At 36.7% G+C, this 22,669-nt stretch overlaps 1 protein-coding gene across 5 annotated transcripts in view; it reads left to right on the top strand.

Annotated features, from left to right (window-relative positions):
* Positions 1-22,440, top strand: part of LOC145666364 (uncharacterized) — a 29,728-nt gene extending 7,288 nt beyond the window's left edge. For 2 of the 5 annotated variants that reach the window (XM_081733525.1, XM_081733526.1), the window contains exon 3: positions 9,749-22,440. In XM_081733525.1, coding sequence (XP_081589651.1) covers positions 9,749-10,349 — 601 coding nt within the window. In that variant the 3' untranslated portion in view covers positions 10,350-22,440. The other 3 variants (XM_081733527.1, XM_081733529.1, XM_081733528.1) reach the window with 3 other exon arrangements.
* Positions 22,441-22,669: the final 229 nt, after the last annotated feature.

Genomic DNA, 22,669 nt, shown 5'->3' with positions numbered 1-22,669 from the left:
GCTGTTTCATTTGTACTCTCCATCTTGAATTCACCTCACTTTCACTGAGAGTAATTACACAGCATCGTTCACACGAAAGGAAAAAAGTACATAACTTTAAATTACTACTAAAGAACACTAACATGTCACAAGCATTTGCACTTAGGTTTGTTGTGGAAGAAGTGAAAAATACTTTGCCGGTGTTTCTATGTTTAATATATGCACAAAATAAATGTGATAATATTAGTAAAACACGTTTGAACATATGTTACATATATGTGTTTGATACATATTTAGTTATAAGAAGAGGATTGGTGGTTTCAATAGTGCGTTGGTCTTCGCTTTTTTGCAGTAGAACAGGAAAGAGTTAGAAGCACGAGATTTAAGGGTCGGGACATGAAAATTTACCGCTGATGCTGATATGAGATGCGTATAAGGAAACGTTTTTGTACTACTTTATGGAGAGAACTCAGATCTATCACGTTTCGCTTTTCCTGAAGTGTAGGAATACAGAAGTTGTCTATTAATATTAGACAATTTTCATAATATGGATAGATTCCCGTTCTCTTGTACGCCAAGTATTTGATAAGTTTAGACTGGACTTTTTCCAGTTTTTTTTCGGTATGGTTTCTCTAATGGATTCCATATCACAGCAGCGTATTCGAGATTTGATCGGTCATAGGAAAAATCATACTTTTGTTAGTGTGGCGATATTGCTAAATTCCTTTCTAGTTCTTATTATAAACTGTATCATCTTGAGAGATTCATTAATTATGTTCTCTATATGGTTATTAGTTTCATATCAAATGTAACCCCAAGATCTTTGAATTTAATTTATTTAGTAAGATTTGCTTCATTAAATACTTAAACTTTATTTGATATTTTTCTGGTAAACGATAAAATGTTACATTTGTTTATTAACCAATTAAAAATATTTTCCATGTCACGGGGTAAATTTAAACAGTAATGGATGGTCTTTATCGTAGCGCATATTTTGAGGCCATCCCCAAAAACAATTTCTCACTCAATATTGTTAAATTAATGTTAATGAATAAGGCAGATTGTTAACAATTCATTCTCAGGCAGATTGTTAAAGAATAAAACGAACAATAACGGACCTAGGTTAGAGACCTGGGGAATTCCATAATATGCAATATAATCAGTTGATTTACACTCTTTGCACATAACTGTTTGTTTACCATTATTTAAATATGAAAAGAATTTGATCAAGGGAGAAGAGAAATTTTACTCACCTTGCTTATACATTAATATTTTGTGATTGATGCCGTGTAATGAGTTTTCAAAATCTATATACATTACATCAACCTGACATCCTACATCTAGCGAATTTGCTATAAAGTCTGTGATAAGTTCATGGTTTGTTGTTGAAAAGCAGCTGAAGCACTGTTATTTTTTTCATGTAGATCAGGTTCTGTAATAATTATTTTCGGTTTAATTATGTAAAACATATGTGGAAAACATATCGGATGACTCCAGATCCGATGCACCCCTATCTATATCGGAGCAGTGGTTCGAAGCGTAATGGGACATTGTACTAAAAATGTGGTTAACTGAAGCTAACTATTCCCCTTTAAATGTGGTAGAAAGTTACGTTTTTCCTAGCTGTATACAATAGGTAGTGCATATATCTTGAGATAACTTCTGTGTAGTATTTTCCATTCAATGTTGTAACAACTCTGTTAATAAATAAGTAACGTTAGTTTATTATCCTATGCCAATATTTATCTAATAATTTTCATACCTGAATAGTAACAATTTTCTCTGCTATAATTGTTTATGAATGAATTTACTATTTCAAGTGTTTAAAATTAACGTGTTAGTTCAGCATTTCGCGCATATACTAAAAGGTGTGTTTGAAAGATACACATATAACAATTATACTGTTTATTTTGTGCTAATTATACACCGAATTTCAAAGGATATATATTTATAGTTTTAATGGAGTAGATCCGCGTTGTATGCTAATGCTAATTTTCGGAGTTGATCATTTTTGTTAATGGCTATAGAACACTTTTCCATTACTTTTTCTATAGTTTTAATTAGCAGAGTTCGATAAACTTTATAGGAACATAAATCACATATGATATGAACAGACGGATTGCCCTAGGTAACGTCTTACTACTTTTCCAATTTCAGAGTCCTTCCTATTTGTGTGTTCTATTTGTGGTGTTTTATCACTACAGACAATGCAACACATCATCTTTGGGTTGGTTCAATCTGGGTCGTCAATTTTGATGAAATGTCGTTTAGGGGGACGCATCTGATTCAGATACGCGTCCGGGAATTTCGGAACACGTTTATGTAGTGATCAACCAGAAATTCCACCTCTAATTTCTTAGCAAGGTGGGAAATCAAAAGTCACCATGTTCTGTTTCCTGTCTGAGCATTAAAACAGTTTCCTCTTAGTTTAGTTTACCCGCTTACTGCTGGATACTCTTTTATATACAGTACTTATAACATGTAAAGTTTCGAGCTAACTTCCGCTTAATATATTGTCGATCAAAGCGTTGGGTTACTTCTGTTTTATGATTGACTAGTTTTTTGCTTATGTAACACCGAGCTATTGAATGATACGCTCTACTGTCCTCGCAGTCTCGGAACCACATTGCAATTTACGCAATTGGTGAGCACAGTTGTGAAGTTTTCATAACAAATTCGCATACTAGCTTTACGAACACCGCGTACCTCGCTTTCGTGACTGCAGACTCACCTTTTGTCAACAGTGGTACGAACTCAAAGATTACACCTCCATTTTATGTAGACAAGTGGTGAAATTGTACTGAGAAAATAGTAATAACACGTTGTGCAAGGTAAGAGGTATGCATCGAGGTAAATTTCGTAGCTTTTGGAGAGAGACAGAATTTCGTCCCCAGAACAATTCATGAAATTATTACTAGTTCACACATCTGCGAAACCAATACCGCAGTGTGACCTGGGGTATTGCTAACTTCTTTCCAAGGCTGTGTGCTTCACCAGGGATTGAATCAAGAATTGGGAGTACGTGTTAACCTATCTCCTTTAAAAAGAGAACTTGCTTCTTTCAACAAGGCTTTAGTAGGTTATATATTGTGGATTTGTGTGTTTTATGAAACGAGAGAAACAATTAAAGTATTTCAACGTATACTCTTGTTACTATTGTAATATATATATTACCGCTGAAAAGTTCTCGAACACCTCCGTTTTTGTAAGCGTTTACTGTGATCCTATTAGTTTGGCACTATAACTTTATTGCTGTACATCAGAGGTACTACTGCCTAAGGAATAAAATTTCACAACAGTTGATTTGAGGTTTGAGAGGTACTGTTGATGTTATGTCAATTTATAATTCTTAAAATTGAAACCAAAAGAGACAATTTGTTATACGTAAATTGAAAAGTATAAAGAAATGTGTGTGGTGTGGCAAGATGTTTGTTTTTTTGAAAAGTGTAGACATTGAGGGTTAATGCAGTGCAAACAATTTGAAAGAGAAAGTAGTTTTCCAAATTTTGTAGTTATTTATACATTATAGATATGCTGATTTTATGAATGCTAAGAACGCCATTCTTTGAAATATGTATGCGACGGTCGATATACATCCCGCTCTGCTCGATTGTCGCTCAGTGGAAGCGTGTATGTAATACTCGTAGTTACTATTTCAAAGAGCAACAATTGAGCACAAGAAACCATCGTAAATTATGATATTTTTTTTCGTTTTAACGTTAACATATCAACAAGTTATAAACAGCTGTATAACTTGGAAAGCTACGTTCTATTTAAATTTTTGTTACTACATTGACTGTCTATGTGTAAACTTTCCAAACAAAACTAAATTATCTTCTCTCAGCTTTCACACTCTTCTCTATACTGTGCAATATCTATATCAAATAGTCTTTTTTTGGTTTCATTTTTAAGACTGTATAGTGCATGTATGCTCTGTCTCTCTCCTGTGCTCATTGGACATCTTACTCTTAATAAAATGAATTCTCTTTTATTTATATTTGCAAAAGCGAGGCAATTGAACAGGAAAACCTCTGTGACATGAAGACCATGTCCAAGCTACGTTCTATTTAAATTTTTGTTATTACATTGACTGTCTATGTGTAAACTTTCCAAACAAAACTAAATTATCTTCTCTCAGCTTTCACACTCTTCTCTATACTGTGCAATATCTATATCAAATAGTCTTTTTTTGGTTTCATTTTTAAGACTGTATAGTGCATGTATGCTCTGTCTCTCTCCTGTGCTCATTGGACATCTTACTCTTAATAAAATGAATTCTCTTTTATTTATATTTGCAAAAGCGAGGCAATTGAACAGGAAAACCTCTGTGACATGAAGACCATGTCCAAGTGGCGATCTCATATAATACTTTAATGTATTAAATCTTTCCTGATATATGGGGGCACCCTGTTTTAGAACGGAAGACGGCTTCAACAAAGGCTGAAGAGACAGCTCCATCCTCTTTTTTAAAACGAGACATCTCAACGTCAACAAAATTATATGATAGACAAAACACTCTTTTCAAAAATTAATGAAGTCTGCTTTTCTTTTTTCATTGAAAATTTGTTTTTCTTTAAATATTGCCTTGGCATTCGATAATTTTGGTATGGTAAGCTTAGGCAAACGTTAATTTCATTTTTCCGATTACTATACAATGTACACCTTGCACGGCAGGCATGTCGTTCTGTATGCTCTTCCGAAAGGTCACTTCAACTCGCACGCCTTCGCTTGGCTGTCGTCATTGGTAAGGAACAGATTGGTTCTCCTAATCTTTCGCTAACAGTCTGTTGAATGTTGAGGCTTCGCTGTAATAAATAAATAAATAAAAAGGTTCCGTGGAATCTTTCTGAAGGAAAACTCTATCCCTGATAGCTCTTTCTGGTGTTGCTTTGCATTTTTCCTTCTTCAGAGGAAGGTATCTGGAAACCAGAAAGAATTCCACAATCGTCAGTGATCCTTGCGTCCCGTTCAGTAAACATATATATGTACACTATGTACACTTGGCTGAAAATTACTTAAAAGTTCGTGGCGTCTTCCTTTGGTTCTGCTGAAATTCAGTATGGTGTTGCCCACCCTTAGATTGGATGACAGCTTCCAATTTTGCAAGCATACTTTTAATCAGGTTACAGGGATGTTATAGTCATGTAACCACTCTGCCACAGGCCGTGCAGTATGAACAGATGCTCGATTGTGTTGAAAGATGCAATTACAATCCCCGAATTGCTCTCCAACAATGGGAAGCCAGAAGATGCATAAATTATCAATGTAGGCCTGCTCTGTGAGAGTGTCACGCCAAACAACAAGGAGTGCAAGCCCCCTCGAAGGAAAACACGAACCACACCATAACTCCACCAACTCCGAATTTTACTGTTGGTACTACACACGCTGACAGATGTTCACCGATCATTCGCCAATACCCACACCCTGCCATCCCAATCCCACACTGCGTACCGTGATTCGTCACTGCACACAACGTTTTCACACTGTTCAATCGTCCAATATTTACGCTCCTTTCACCAAGCGAGGCGTCGTTTGACGTTTATTTGCGTGATGTGTGGCTTATAAGCAGCCGCTCGACCATGAAATCCAAGTTTTCTCACGTCACGCCTAACTGTCATAGTACTTGAAGTGGATCCTGATGCAATTTTTAATTCCTGTGTGATCGTCTGGATAGATATCTGCCTATTACACTTTACGACCCTCTTCAACAGTCGGCGGTCTCTGTCAGTCAACATACTACACTGACCTCTACGCTTTTGTCATGTACATGTCCCTTCACGTTTCCATTTCACTATCACATCAGACACAGTGGACTTAGGGATGTTTATGAGTGTGGAAATCTCGCGTACAGGCCACTGACACAAGTGACACCCAATCACATGACCTTGTTCGAAGTCCGTGAGTTCCGCGAAACGCCGCATTCTGATTTCTTACGATGTCTAATGACAACTGAGGTCTCGGATAGTGAGTATTTGCGAGTACGTAGCAGCACAATGCACCTAATGTGAAAAACGTATGTTTCGGGCTGTGTTCGGATACTTTTCATCACATTGTGTATATATATATATATATATATATATATATATATATATATATATATATATATAATACCAAAGTTTACTAGTTTGTGAAATTCTGAAGCTTAATACCAAAGATGTCACGTTGTAAAACAAATTTTCTTTGGATAAATAACAACGTTTGTGATAGTTGTTTCTGTAATTACGTAAGTATTGGAATAGACCTATAACGCAGCTATAGTTGCTTTTTTTAAGGCGTGAGCTGCCAACACTACTTGGAATCGAATAGGAAGAAGAGCAGGCTCACAAGATATCTTCTTCACTGTAAAAAATTCACCCGCTGACAAAAGCATGATTTTTCCACCTATCTTCATTTTAGTACACAACTTGACGTTGTCAGAAGTACACACTATCGTATTATATAGATAGCGCTCTAGATGTAGTTGATCCTTAAAATAGAATAGTATCGCAATATTTCAGAAGTAATGAAATGGAGATGTCTAAGGTAAGCCACGACGCGTGCGGGAATAAAGCGCATGGGAAACGTAAATTTTTCTTAAAGATAAACGTAATTTGCCGTTTGTTAAGTGAAAATAATAAGAAAATATAGAATGGGATTCTATAAAAGTGGTTTATAGGAATCCAGGGTTACTTGGTTTACACCATGGTAACATAAAATGGAATAGCTTTATTTCCGAGTCTATGAGCTTTCGGGTCAGGATAATCAGAGGGTCAATTAGTTTCGTATATTTCCAAATGTGTACTAATGTTTAGTAATGTTACTAAAGTTTATATTGTTTCAGTGTGTAACATTTGGTGTTAATATTACACGCTGTAAATTACTATCAAAGCATGAATTCAAAGTCAGGGCTGTTGCAAATATTTAACTCTATTTGACCTTTTATCATACTTTCGGAAACGTATGCACAATAAGTTCTTCACCTACTGGTACCCAGCAAACCAGGCTGTGATCACTGAAAGAGAATATCCAGAAAATTAATGCATAACTTCAACTTTTTAATTTTCTCACATGGTACAGCAAATACAACGGGAATAATTTAGTGTGTATTGTTTTCGGTTCATTATCTGTGCAGGTTCTCGATGTGACTAATTAGTGAAATGAAATATTCATCAGTTTCATTAGGAACTGTTTTTTTTTACAAAAAAAAACTTAAATCAAATAATAACGAAATGTCTCCTCTTTTCAGAATGCATTGGTAAAGGCAGAGAAAGAATAAATTCCCAAAAGTTTTATTTTAAATGTGAACTCCTTTTCATGTTTCAGCGTTATAGCGGTTTATAAATGTTGAATGTTCATCACAACATTAGACATATATTATATAATTTTTACTTTTTAAAGGGTGTGTTTTAAAAAAATTATATGTATATAGCCCTTAAAACTACTTAGTTATACTTAGTAAGGGGTGTCAAGAAAGTCCTGTCCCCTGAAAATCGTAGTGTTGCAACTCGGAAATGAAATACGCAATATGAAGGTAAATAACGCGGGAAAAAAGTGTGATTATTTGACATATTTTTCTAAGTAGAATACTCCGCATTAGCAAAGGGACACTTAAAGAACGGGAAAATGGCGTTATTTAGAAGAAGGATGAAAATACTTTGTTTGGCTGAAAACACTTCAAAATTTCTATGCCACATTATCCGCTGTTTTAGACGTTCTTATTTTAAAATATCGAAACATGTCTATATGTTGTGTTTATATCTATGCGTTCACAGCTGAATAACGTTTCGTGATGTCCGTAAGAAAATCTAGATTTCATAAAATGTCTGGTCTGATAGCAAAACTGTAATCTCCGCACTGCATCACTTGACGTGTGGTGCATGCCTGTATATTATATATTAATATTATATCATATGGTACTTTTGTATATTAAGAAAACTATTAAAATTACCCTCATGCCTTAAAGAGTAGATACTTGCCCACTGTTTATAGTAAATATTTTATGTAGCAATTTTCATCTCCACTCGTCAGATATCTTTTCCAGGCATAAAAAATTCAATCCGTTCTGTTACTTATAGGTCCTGATTCTACTGATAATAACGTAAAAACAAGGTTGGTTGAAAGACTGCTAACTGCAGTAGAAAATTTAATAGCAAGTAACCCTTTCCTGAGCTGCTAACAGATAAACTGGATGGCAGGTTTTCATGCAGAGAAATAATATGCAGATTTTTCTTCTTCTCACTCTTTAATATTTTAGTTTCCGAAACGTTGGTGCTGGCAAGAGTTTGTTTTAAGGATAAGCTTATGTGCTAAGTTCTCTCTCTGTAACAAGAGAGACTTGTGAGAAGATAACTTTAGACATACATCTTTATTCATCCTCTTCTTTTTATGATACCCATGTCAGTGAAAGTAACATTATAAAATCTCAGTTCAAGTTTGACACTAAGCGTTTAGGAGCATCTATTTTGAACTGTTCGCAGTCTTAATTTTATAATTAAATGTATATTTCATTTTTAATATACAGAGTAACATTTTCTTAACAATCTCTTTTACGTTTTTGAAGTAATGACGAATACACACTAAAGAATTTCAAGATGCAAATAGCACCTGGGAGACAGTCTGACAGAGATAGCCTGCAATAGTAATGTTGCAAACCCAGTAAAAAAAGTTTTTTCTTCGAGTGGCATTGTATCAAGTTATTACAAATTTAATCCTACATAAAAATCGAAAACCCACAACACAACCCTTATTTCTGAATATACCAGAATGACGTCAGAAAATGAGAACCTTGAAACTTCTGGATGCCTGTAACTGATATAATCCACGAGACGAATACGGCAATGACCTTAGTCTCGAATTCTGCAATCATAATATTAGATATTTCTTACATGTAGTCTAAAAACTACATGGAAACGAAAACTCAGCGTCTCTAATAGGCTTTATTTCTTTAAAATGTTTAAATATAAATCAGGTTTAACGACATAGATATATTTGAATAGACGCAAAGGTCGTAACGCGGATTAAAATTTATTATCTCATAGCATTGCGAAGGTTGTAGAAACACTAGCAGAGATGGTATACTAAGAGAAATGACGTACTTTGTGCAAAGTTGTAACAATTGGTATAGCCTTCCTTTGTCATTATAGTAAGAGTTCCTGGTAGTTATAATTGAAGAATATTTTCGCAATTCCTAATTCTCTTTTATAAAGTTAATGACAAAATGCATAAACATCTTCGTAGTTTTGTTTTTAACTGTATTACTTAGTATTCGTGGCATGGTGTTACATTTTTCCTTGTATGTAAGGAATTAGAGTTAAGCCTCATTTCAAATATATAAATGTAAATGTAATTTGACACTAAAAGAAAGAACATTCGTTTTGAACATTAAAAATATGAAAACTTCTCGATAATTCTCGGTTCCACTTTTCTGAGAGATTTATTGTAATAGAACAATTACGCCAGACCAGTTTATCACGAAATGTAAGGTATGATTTCATATGAATGTCTCAATATCCAGTTACGAATAAAATAAAAAACAGTTACCTCCTTCTTGTTGCTTTATTTTGCATGCAAACCTTGGAATTTGATTCGTTTTTCATATTATCTCAATATCCACTGCTCTGTTTGTTGAGTACGCGCCTATGGCGTGGGAGACCCGGTTTTGATTCCCGGCGTGAGCTCATGTGGTTCGGATTCAACGGTAATCAGTAGGCCCACATCTCATATAGCCTTGCTGCTGAACAGGACTTTAAACTCAAAATCAACTCAGCTCTGTTCATTGAATTTTTTACAGGCTTCGTAAAGGTACGTTTTCCAGAAAAGAGAATACTTTTACTAAATCAAAGGAAATAGTTTCTCATTCAGAAGTGAAAAGTGCTACTTGTGAGGGATTATACAAAGGATATGCTAGATCACATGTGTCAACACTCATGTTAAAACATAAAGGAAAAAAACATCTCACGTGCGAAGTGTGTGGAAAGGGATTTAATCATAGTTCATATTTGAGAACTCACATGTTAATACATAGTAGGGAAAAACCTTATACGTACGAGCAGTGTGGAAAGGCATTTACTGAAAAATCAAAATTGGCAACACACACGTTAATTCATACTGGTGTAAAGCCTCATCCGTGTCAAGTGTGTGGAAAGGGATTTACTCAAAAATCATCTTTGACAACACACATGTTAATACACACTGGTGAAAGACCTTACGCATGCTTAGAATGCGCAAAAAGATTTAAATACCGTTCAAATTTGGCAATGCACATGTTAACACACACTGGTCAGACACAGCATATGTGTCAAGAATGTGGAAAGGAATTTAGTTTTCGTTCAAATTTGACAAAACACATGTTAAGACATATTGGTGAAAAACTTCATATGTGTCATCACTGAGGAAAGCGATTTATCGTACGTTATGCTTTGGCAAGGCACATCTTAACACACGCATTTGCAAAACCTCATACGTGCCAAGAGTGTGAGAAGGGATTTAAACAAAGTTTTTATTTGAGAACTAACATGTTAATACATACAGGTGCAAAATCATATACGTGCCAGCAGTGTGAAAGAGCATTTACTCATCAATCAAACTTGTCAAAACACATGTTAATCCATACTGGTATGAAGCCTCATACGTGCCAAGTGTGTGGAAAAGGATTTACTCAAAATGCGAGTTTGAAAAGACATCTGTTCACTCATACTGATGAAAAACCTTACGCATGCCAAGCATGTGGAAAAAGGTTTAATGATCGTTCAACTTCGGTAAGCCACGTGCTAATACACACTGGTCAGAGAAAACATACGTGCAAAGGGTTGGAAAAAGATTTATTAAACGTTCACGTTTGACACCCCACATGTTACTACATACCGGTGAGAAACTTCCAATGTAACAAAAATCCGGAAACGGATTTAAATTCGTTCAAGTTCGACAAAACACATGTTAATCCATCCTGGTTAAAAACTTTGTATATGTTATGAGTGTGGAAAACTATTTATCGCACGTTCTACTTTTGCAACGCACATGTTAAAAAACGCAGGTAAGGAACCTCATACTTGCCGTGTGTGAGAAAACATTTACTTAAATTCAAGTTAGGCAAAATACATGTTAAGGCAAACTGGTGCCATGCCACATACATGCCTGGTTTGTATAGAGCGATTTCATAAAAATTAGAGCTTGGCAACACAAACTGGTAAAAAGCTCACTCATGCCAAAATTTTGGAAAAGCATTTGTTCAAATTTGAAAAGACGTGTATCTCTCCAAATACATCCTCGAGAAAAAATGAAACAAGCTTGCCAAAAGTGTGAAAGAAGATTTAACAAACTTTCAAGTTAGGCAAACCAGATGTTAAGGAACAAATGTTAGTAACTTCATACATGCAAGTTTGGGGAAATCATCTTGTTTAAGTTACACTTTGGCAAGGCACATGATAATACATACTGCAAATAAACCCCACGCGTGAGTGAACAGAGATTTAGCCTATGTCAAGCTTTGGGATGGCACATTACAACATACACACAAAAAAAAAAAACTCATGTGTGCTGAGAATGAATATGGAAAAGGAATTATACAAACTCAAATTTAATTCTGAAAAGCCAAATTAGTACACAGAATGAGAAAGACCGTAAGTGACATATCTGGGGAGGTATTTATTGAAACATCAAAGTATGGAAATGCAAAGTTCATGTTTTGCAATACATTTATCACACACGCAGAAACCGCGCACTTTCCAAAAGTACGGGGAAGAATTTACTTGCAGTTGACCAAGAAGGCGTAAACACATACAGGTGAAAAATATCAGATGTGCCAAAACTGCAAAGTGATGTCTCAAAGATAATTTTTACACAAGAAGAAACTGTTCTCGCGTGCTGAAGGGTACTATCAGACGTGCCAAGAATGTGTGTATAAAATTTAGTTGAAAAGCAAGGTTTACAACTGTCAGTAACATCAAACAAGATCAATTTAGTCAATGTGTAGCCTTTGCAACAATCATAACATGTACAGGTGAAGTGTAAAGTGGAGTGGAGTATATGTGTGGAGTGGAATATACTCGAAGAACATATTTGCTAAGAGACATTAAGATATACAGAAGAAAACTTTGAGGTGAGTAATTTGGGAAAGGACTTATTAAAATGTCATGTTTCGCACACATACAATATTCAAACAGTATAACCGAGACCTGAAATATATCTAATAAATGGGGGGAAAGGATATAGGAAAATATTATTTTTGTAATTTATATTAGTATATCATGTGGGAAGCATCATACCTGCCAATAACTAGAGAAACATGGTCAATTTGCTAAATAAAGCTAACACAAAGCTACGCATTATATCTCTAATACATGATTATATGTAAAAGGTATGAAATGGATTTAGCAGAGTTACCGATGTGTACTGATAGTTACAGTCTGTACAAATAATTTTCTGAGATATGGTCGCATTTCGTTCTTTGTATGTTTGAAAAATGTTGTAACAGTAGAACAATCATGAAAACTAAAACATGGTCATAAGGATATTTAATATTCTTAAATTTTCACGTGCTTGATATTGCAAGACGGTGACGCAGCCAGGGAAAGAAAGGATAACCCAAGTCATGGTCCCTTTCTTAGAGCAGTCAAATTAAAAGTAAATTCTGCTTACATAGAATGTTTTCCATTTGTGATCCATAGTTAGGCCATTTCATTGGATTCCGTGGGAAGTATAAGAGAAATTATAATTTCTTCTGATATACATATATATAATGTATGTCTGTATGTAGTACGATAACTTCCGGCCGGACCTGAACAAAATTTAATGAGTAAGTAGCATCGTCTAAGGAATAAACGTTCCTTTTGATCGACCAGGAATTAATTTAAGTCGTGTCTGTTCATATGCTAATGTTATTTCTCGGTATGTACTTGATAAATGTGAAGAAAGTTTATTGAACAAAGCCCGTTCTCTGAGAAATAAAAATCGGTATGTTTGAAAGCTCTTTGGCCAAGTTAAGACTCTTCTCCCTGTACATAGTATTTTACCTCTGCGCAAATACTAGCCGAATCTTATCGAAACTCTGTGTCCAAAGGATGAAGGTCATTATATTTGGTGTGCGAGCGAGGGAAAAGCTACTTTCAAAAACGTAGTCTGTGTACCACAGCTTTGTACGCTGAGAGCTTTTGAGTTCGATTCACAGGCTGTGTTTCCCTTGTAATTTAGAATAAAGTCATGCAAAAGAAACAATGTACAGTCATGCTAGAAATACTTTTGACAAAGTCTGCATTTAACTAAATGCAGTATTAATTGTTTCTCAATTACTAAGCAAGAAAAAGGATAGTCAAATATATAATTCCAGTTCTTAATTAGCAGAATTGTTAATGCCTAGAACTTGTAATATATGGCCTTTGGTGCGAGTGGTCCCGGTGAAGACGCTAGGTCGAAAATGTGTAACTGATTTTTCAGGCCACTCATCCTGCTTAAGACTTTACCTTAGTTTCCCTCATCCACACCAAGCAAATGCTGGGGAAGGACTTAACATAATGACCCTAGGCTGCTGACTTCCTTTTCACGCACTACGGTCCAGAAAGCCAGACATATTGGAGTCTGAGGCAATGAACTGATCACGCATCTCCAAGTTGAACAAGCAGCATTTTACCGGACATAGATGTGCATGAGTTGAGAAGGAGCCTATAGTACTTCTGTATATCAATTAGCAAATTTCATAATTTCTCCATACCTAGTAAGCTGGAACAAGACCGTCTGGAGAGGGGTATAAGGCAATTGCTTTTGGATTTTAGGAACACAATTTTATCAAATTGTTTTAATAATACTAACAAAAATATGGAACATACGTCACAGGACAATCTTGCTGCCTCTCGTAAACCCTGGAATGATGCTACTGTTCTATAGCAAGGGACACATATTTGATTTGGATATTTTGATATAACACAATATATTAGAACTGAGTTAAAAATTACCATATTGGCGTTTCAATAGTGCATACTACAATTTTCCTTTTACGGCTGACCCAGCTTATAGTATAACCGAAAAACATGTTAGGATTTTCTTTTCATAAATAACATTGGTACACTAATTAAAAATCCTATCATGTTGAAGTGTATTATATGAAAACAAAACACAAATACAACATTTCACTTTCACTATATTTTCTATTATTGAATTTATAACTACTCTTTCCAGTATAAATCACTTCTTTATGAACAGAGGTTCGCTTCGTCGATACCCTCCGAAGGTTGATTATTTGTTTTCCCCCACCATGGTTCTGTCTGTACGCTATAAAATAAATAAGCCATAATTGCATCTATGAGTTTCTGTTTGCAAAATACTTTCATTTCCAATTCTAATCCTTCACCATCAATCTTCACATCACTGTTCCTGTCAAGAAGGATACTTGGAAAATTGATGTCCATTTCATTAATAATACTCTTTTCATCTACACATGTATGGATTCCAGCAAGTCCTCTGCATGCAAGATACTGCGATTGTACATGTTTGCGTGTAGCATCTGTACACAAATCAAGATATTAATGTAGCACAACACTGCAAACTTTACCGTTTTTCACAGCATGTTCAATACACCGTAATATTGCCAACAAATAAAGCTAATAACTTGAAGTTAAATACACAGTATTATAAGGAGCATGAAGTGTTCCCTTCTTCTCTAACATCACCAATTTTCACCCAATAGTTTTCGCATCACCAGTTCGTTTTTCCTTCAAAGAGATTTTATAAAAGTAATTTTCACTTGAGAATTTAAATAGTCAGAAACAAACGGAGTCAAAGGTACAAGCTTTTCCCACTCTGCCAAATTTAACTCCACTCCAAACACAAGTCCTTTACCAACACGAATCACGGGCTCAAATGTATCACTATCCAGTCCAATACAAATTAATTTGGTTTTAATTAATTAAATCCTTATTCCAAATTTAACAAGTACTCTTTCTTGGTATCCATAGTTGATGGACAAGCACTCAAAAAACATGTTACTCCAGTACCTGATCAACAAAGAATAACGACCCTATGTATGCAGATGACTGCATATGCATTAAGGGAGGGCAAAGACGAAAATTCATGTTTCATCTTGTTTATACATGCCGCCATACACTTAAGATGAAGATATCAATTCAGTAAATTCAAGATCGTGCATGTTACGTCCAGATACATTAATCTTAATTTCTTTATATGTTAAACATACATTTCCACTTTGTAAATACGTTAATAATACATCATTATCTGTTTCCAATTTTTCAATACAGCGACCTGGTGAAATTACTTTTTCGCCTCCTTCAAATGTTACACATGCCTTCCTGCCAGTGTGCGAATTAGATAATCGAAGTCCCCACGCGCGCGGAGCAGCGTTCCTCTCTCTACACCCAATCCTCGAGAACTGATCTGTCACCACCTGTCTCCTGGGTTTTGTTGTCCCAGGATCCAGGTGGCGCGTTCTGATTGGTTGAGGGCAGTAAGAGGATCGCGTCTCCAGCGCGTGAGGCTTCATCAGCTTTATTACATTCAGAAGGTACAAATTCCAATACATAGTTTCTCAGATTAAATACAATGTGAGCTACAGGTAAGAGGTACCACACTCTACAAATTTTCCTAGTAAAACAATATATAACCGCTTGATTATCACAGTATATCAACACTTTCTTGGGATAGGCCAAGATTATGGCAAAGGCCACTGCCAGAAATTCCATAATGAAAATGGGTAGACATCGAAGTGCAGTCCATTGAAAGATTGGAGAACCATCAAGGTCCACTACCGCGAGGCCAGTTGGAGTCGCGTCTGTGTACCACTTAAGTTCCGGTTGAAAGGTGTCCCAAATGGGAAGCGGGCGAGATTGCACCAGATGAATAATTTGAATTACAAATTTAAAGAACTTCTGATGTATGACAGCGTAAGCGATTGGATATGTCAGGGTTGAAACTGGAGTTACCCACACTATGTACCCCGCTAGTATTTGTCGGGCACGATGGGAGTGAAGCACTAGCTGCCAAGGGCAGCGGCGAATAATGTCCAGGTAACGGGAATCAACTTGTAAAGAGTTATCATCAAGGTCCACTTGAATCCCGAGATAAAGTAGCTGGCGAGAAGGCACCAAAACTGATTTTTCCACGCTGATAGCCCAAGTGGATTGAGCAAGAATGTCCAGGGCTTGCCGTAAATTATCAGGAGAGCCGATGAGCAATATGTCATCGTAATACACCATAAACTTAACAAGATGTCTCACATGATAATTCAGTTCTTGAGTCACGAAGCGCTGCATAATAAGTGGTCTCAATGCCCAACCCATAGGTAGTCTTGTAAAACGAAAGATTTTACCAGCACATCGCACCCCAAAAAATCTGCGTGTATTGAGACTAACTGAAATGTGATAAAACCCTTGTTGGAGGTCAATCTTCATAAGGTAGTCTTGAGGTTGAACCATCTCAGCGAGTTGTGTGACTCTAGGAAGAGTAACGTGGAAAACACTACGATAATGTTTAGTCCACTGAGAACAGTCGTATATGACTCGAACACTTTGATTATCACCTTTTGGAATGCAAAAGATAGGAAACGAATTCACAATATTATATGTTTCTTCTAGAATGCCTGCATCTTCCAAGGCACTAATTACAGGCATGTATTTGTGATGCGTGCGGTATAACTGGCGCTGAGTCTGTAAAGGCGGAGTATGCGTGACTTCGGGTACGCAACAGAAGGTACCCGGTGTGTCAAAATGCACACACTGAGGGAACACACGGTGCACACTGAAATTTGCAAATAATGACTCTGATTGTGGGGGCTCTTCTTCTTCACTTTCACTATCACTCACACTGTCACTATCACTCAGTGAGGAAGTATCACTGTCGGTGTCGGACGTTTGCGAATTCACATCGTCCACTGAAGATTGGTCCTCTTGATCATTACGCTGCCACGGCATATTGGACAAGGCTTCAATGGCTTCACGCCAAAAATCCCAGTCGTCGGGGAGTACGAAGAAGGGCTCCTGGATACGCAAATGCTGTACCACATCCACGTTTCTCTCCTGTTCCGCTAAGTATAGGAAAAGTAAACGAGGATCCTGTGGGGGCCACTGTATATCCTGTGGTTGCAGGTCTAGGGCGATGATTAAGTCAGCTAAGGGATCAGGAAGTTGCATTGGCTGGTGAGGGAGATCCTCTAGAGGGTTGGCCGGTGCTCCTTCAATAGGTAAGGGTGTCCAGAAGTCCAGTGGCGGCGGCGAAGGTTACTCCTGCTTGGTTGTACACGATGAATTCGGAGTCTTCTTTTTCTTGGACGTCGCCTTCGGCGGCTGCCGAAAGGGCTGCGGGGGCATCTGGATTTGAAGTCCGGGGATGCTGGTGAGAGAAGCGTTGAGCGAGGCAGTACGCCAGTCATATTGCAGTGCGATGCAAAGTAGTTTAATTCTTTCGAGCACTAACTGACGATCCGCTTCAGAGAGTTGCGGCATGAAAGGATAGGAGATAAGGATATGACGAAGCTCCGCTGCATCTCGGCGGCCCAGGGTCGAATCCAACTGACGAGACTGGAGATACGCCACTGCTGCAGGGACGTCATAAGTTGCACCGTAAGAATGCCGTTGTTGCTGCTGGTTGTTTTGCTGAGACAATTCTCGTACCTGAGTGTTGATGGCCTGGAGGGCGTCCAGAAGGACTTGGTTTTATCACAAAGAGTACACTGGAAAATAACATGTTATAACAAAAATTAAAATAAGATGATAATCGATATAAATGTAGAGGATGAATATGACATGTCCGAACTTCTCCAAGTATGTTGGAAGAAGCTATTTGTTTACTTTTTGGCCAACCGCTAAGAACATTTACAAAAGCATATGTGGCTTTGTTGTACGCAATTAGTACATTCAAATTCACGAACGATGACGAACTGAAGAGCACGAAGGTACAATTGCAAGTAACAACCGTAGTAATATAGTTTAAACTAAACAACGTTGAAAATAGAGGGTAATTAGGTGGTAAGTAGAAATGACCAAAACTGATTAGTTTCCATCAATCATTTCGAAATACCGCTAGAAGACTAAACTTACAAGAAATGACAAAACTCAGTGAAATTTGGAGTTATACTGAGCATAGTTTGGGAGGGAAAGCGAGCATCCCCGGTGGGGATACTTCAGCTGATTTTTTTGGGGGAAAACAAAGTGTGATTGAGGGGGGAAATACCCCTCAACCTTGGTAATTCGCACCCTGCTTCCTGCAATATATCGTAATTATCTCAAACTTTTTAATACGAAATGGCCAATCAGCAAATCTCGCATTTTTGTAAAGGGTACCAATGATGGCATATTAAGCTTATCTAATAAATTCATTGACGATGCCTTCTTTAATTTGACGTTTCTTCCTTCGCAAGAGCTGCTAACTGAATGATCTACCTAACACATACGTTCCGCTTACGCTTTACTCAGAATGGGCGGGGACAGGGGGCTTCAAATAGCTATCCAATACAAGACGAAGAAGAACAGGCATGTTTCATCTTGTTTCTACAGCTGGTATGCGTCGAAGAGTATGAAGATAGCAACATACTAGTTTAGTCCGGTTTAGTCTCCCTGGCAACGTTCCCATGGCTAAAATTTTCCCATGCGCTGACCAAGTTCCTCATCTCTACTTCGCACTAAAATTGCCATTCACACTACTACTCTACATCCAATGAAATCATCTTCAGGATGAATTATATCCAACCGTGTGCCTGGATGTGAATACTTTGGTATGAAAGGATGCAATATACTTTCTTTTGACAAGACCTACAGTATATCACCCACTTGGTTGTGGTGGCAAACTTAATAACCAATTCCATGCACTTACCTTTACCAAAACGGCATTATGCACATTACTTGGAATAATATTTCTTGCTTTCTCAAATAGATCTGGTACTTACGTCTAACTATAATATATTCAAATGAATGCACTTCGTAGAGTTCATGCACAAATATATGCTAAAATGACTGTGATAAAACATATTATAAAACAACGATTTTCCATACGTATTAGTCCTTAAAATTTTATGGGCTGCCATTTAGTAAGGTAGACTGATGGACACATTTCAGCATAACATCGTAAAATACTTATATTTATTTTATGATCCATAGACTACAAGAATGGAAACTAACTTCAAGGGTACACTAATTTTGAAGGTTTGGACAAGGTAATTATGCTTCTCATCGACAAATTTAAATCTGCTTCCCTTAGCATTAACGTTAATGATAATTAAATTAAATTTTCATGTAATTCGTCCTTTTATATATTAAGGTTTCATCTTAAAGTAAAGTACTACCTCTCATATTGCATCGGTGCTGAAAAGAGACCCTTAACTACAATTAACAATACAGCTATTCTAATTGAAGCTTCCCATACTGCTACATTATAATATACAGGGTGTTTCAAAACAACAGTGACAACGTTTGGGAGGTGATTCTTGACACCAAAATAAGACAAAAAGTATAGATCAACCTCGGTGCACAAATGCTTCTTTTGGGAGTTATAGGTTGCCGAGAACATGAAAATATGAACTTAAATGGTCCATAGCTCCAAAACAATGCGTCCCACCGTAGTTGGGTGAAGACTTCACATAGGAACTAGTCTGTACCCTATCCAAGTATACATGTTTCGAAATCCTGTGGTACTCACGCAAGTACTTTTATAGAGGTAGTTTGGCTTAGGACATACATGGGTTGAGCAAAAATCTAAAACGTTTGCAAACGTGTGAAAATCATACATAGTATTGTGTGGGGACTCATTTTGGGTCCAAAAGAGCTTGGATCCGATGTGGAATGGACGTATACAGCTGCTGAATCGTGGTGTGTGGAATTTTGTACCATTGTTCCTTAAAGGATGCTGGTGGAGGATAATGAGACCGAACACGACTTTCTAACTCACACCACAATGGCTCAATGATGTTCAGATATGGTGATTGTGGTACCCAGGAGAGGTGTGATAGCTCCTGGTCATGCTCCTCAAACCATGATTTTACCGTTTTTTCAGCTTGACAGGGTGCCAAATCATCTTGGTAGATGACATCACCATCAGGGAGCAGTATTTGGGCCATGGCTAGAACCTGATCCCCCAAAATGGCCAAATACGCCTTTGAATTCATCATTCCATGCAGGGCTATGATGAGACCTGCAGAAAACCACGATATCACCGTCCATACTGTAACAGAACCACCTCCATGCTTTACAATTTGGAAAGTTGGGAGCAAACAATCAGTATCATAGGCCTGCGACGGTGTTCTCCATACGTAAACAGGACTAGTTGTTGGAAAGAAGATGAAGATTGATTCATCGCACCACATTACGTGTTTCCATTGCTGATGAGTCCACGCCTTGTGGTTCTCGCACGACTGGATATCCTCTTCACATTTATTGCTATGACCAGCAATTTGGCGATAGCGGCCCTGCTATAAATTTTCATTTTATGATGTTTCCGTCGCATGGTTTTTGACGAAACCGGGTTCTGTAGGCCGGATTTGAGTTCAGACGTAATTTTCATTGCAGTGCTCTTCCTTTTATCTGCTACAATCCGTTTTAGTGCCCTCCGATCCCTATCTGACAGGATTGTCTTTCGAAAACTATTGTGCTTTGCAGACGTCGTTTGCCCATGAATTGCATACGCCTTCGTGACATTGGACACAGTGCCTTCGATACCCTCACAATGTGCGCCACTGATGCTCCAACCAGACGAGCACCAACGATCATGCCTCTTTGGAAGTCTATCAGAAAACCCATTTTACCGCACCACTTTCACACTACGACACTCACAGGTGAACTGGTTACCCCTGACGGAAGAGGAAGTTCCACATGACACATTGAAAACAAAAAACGATCGGCAATCGCAACACGTGTCGTGAAGTGGAGGGCCAAACTTAAGTGTCCTGTATGAAGTGTTTTTTAGATTTTTGCCTAGCCCTGTATAATTTGAAGTACTCACCAATCTGTTACAGAAATTTTTGTGCATCCAGGTTGGTTTATACTTTTTGTCTTACCTTGGTATCAGGAATCATGTCCAAACGTTATCGGAGTTGTTTTGAAACACCATGTATATTTTAAGGTGTCATTTAAGGTCAGTTTAGAGTCAAATTGATACAGGTATATAGTTACTGTTAGTGGAAGTTTTAGGGTAAACAAGATCAACTACAGATTCCAAGAGGTGTATTTTCAATTACCCTTGTGGTAACCTTTATGTATTGACTACTTGCTATCTGAAATGTCTACTCTTCAAATGTGGCTTATGGAAAATACTTTAACCCTCCTTCCGACGCTTAATAAAAATGATACGATAGAATTCCAGCTTGAAGTACGTATTTGCTATATTGAAAGTTTATGTGTAGAATTATGTATTTCTATTAGTAATAACTAGAGAGCGGATTTTAAGGTGCACCACCTTTTCTAAAAATGTTGTTGCCATAACAACCAAAGTTCAAAATATGTATTCCCGAGCATAAAACGAACTGAAATGAACGCACTTTCTTGCACCTTTTTCGTGAATGTGGCACTTTTTTGCTAGATTCATAAAATTTCCCTTTTAGTTACTTCTTTTAGTCTTCAGCACCTCTATTGTCCCTTTTTATAAAAAAAATGACAGAACAATATGTTTTACTTTCAACATAGTTTACACATAACAATCCATAAATTTGGATGCAATCTTCACGGATTGACGGAGGGATAAACTTGAACTAAATTTGCGAAACAATCTGGACATAGAAACCTTTGCAACGTTAACTGAACTTCCTGTCCATTCCGCTTACAAGATGTGTACTGGTTTCCGTTGATGTCGAGCAAAGTTTCTCCATAGACAAGGATCTCCTGAGCTCCAAGCGACAGAAACTAACATTTGAAAATATAGAAATGGTCTGTATAATCAAGTATAACCAGTTTTTGAGGACCCAAAAATATGTTACGATTTCACAATATTGCTAAATTAGTTTTCGATTTTTAAAATATCGAGTTGGTTTTAAACACAATTTTATTGAAAGAATGTTGAATGTTGTACAAGTTTGGGATTAAATAAAACTATTTTGCAATTTATGTCCAAAGTTTAAAGCCAAGACTTTAACAATATTTGTTGGTGTAATGAATAAAGAATGTTCATGTAACTGTATACTATAGCACTTAATAAAGATATTCTATTAGCACCATTTTGGCACTTTTAAATGAATTTCAGCCCCTTTATTCCCTTTTTTCTACCATATTTTTGAACCTTAAAATCCGGTCTTTACTGATAACTTCTTTAATTTAGATATATACTTTCAGAAAGTTTTCAGAGTAGCTTTTCTTTTGTACAAGATACCTGGTCCATAAAAGCATATAGAATATAAGCCTGATAAATTAAACATATGTATAAATTTACCATACTCTACTGTACAGGATAAAATAAGAATGTTTGTGTGTAATTTTAGTTGGGTTTCCATTTCATAGAATCAGTCTGGTATTTACTATTTTGTTTCAGTGGACTTTGCTAACTTTATTCCTGGAAATGTGAAAATTATGCAATATATATAAAACAATAAAAAGTTGTGATAAAATTTCGGTAAATGTTTAAGCCCGGAATCTATCCCCCTTAAATATGCCACTGCATACAATACAATATTAGATATCATGCGTTGATTCAAGTAAAGTTCCTTATGAGCATTAACATTTCTGGAAGTCATCATCACGTGATATATTAATTAAACATAGTATTGTACTTACTTTGAAGTGGGAGATCAAGT

Source organism: Thermobia domestica, chromosome 12 (genome assembly GCF_964235325.1).
Source record: "Thermobia domestica chromosome 12, izTheDome1.hap1.1, whole genome shotgun sequence".
Classification (NCBI taxonomy): Eukaryota; Metazoa; Arthropoda; class Insecta; order Zygentoma; family Lepismatidae; genus Thermobia; species Thermobia domestica.
Note: the sequence above shows the minus strand (reverse complement) of the source record. Positions and strands in the feature narration are given on the sequence as shown.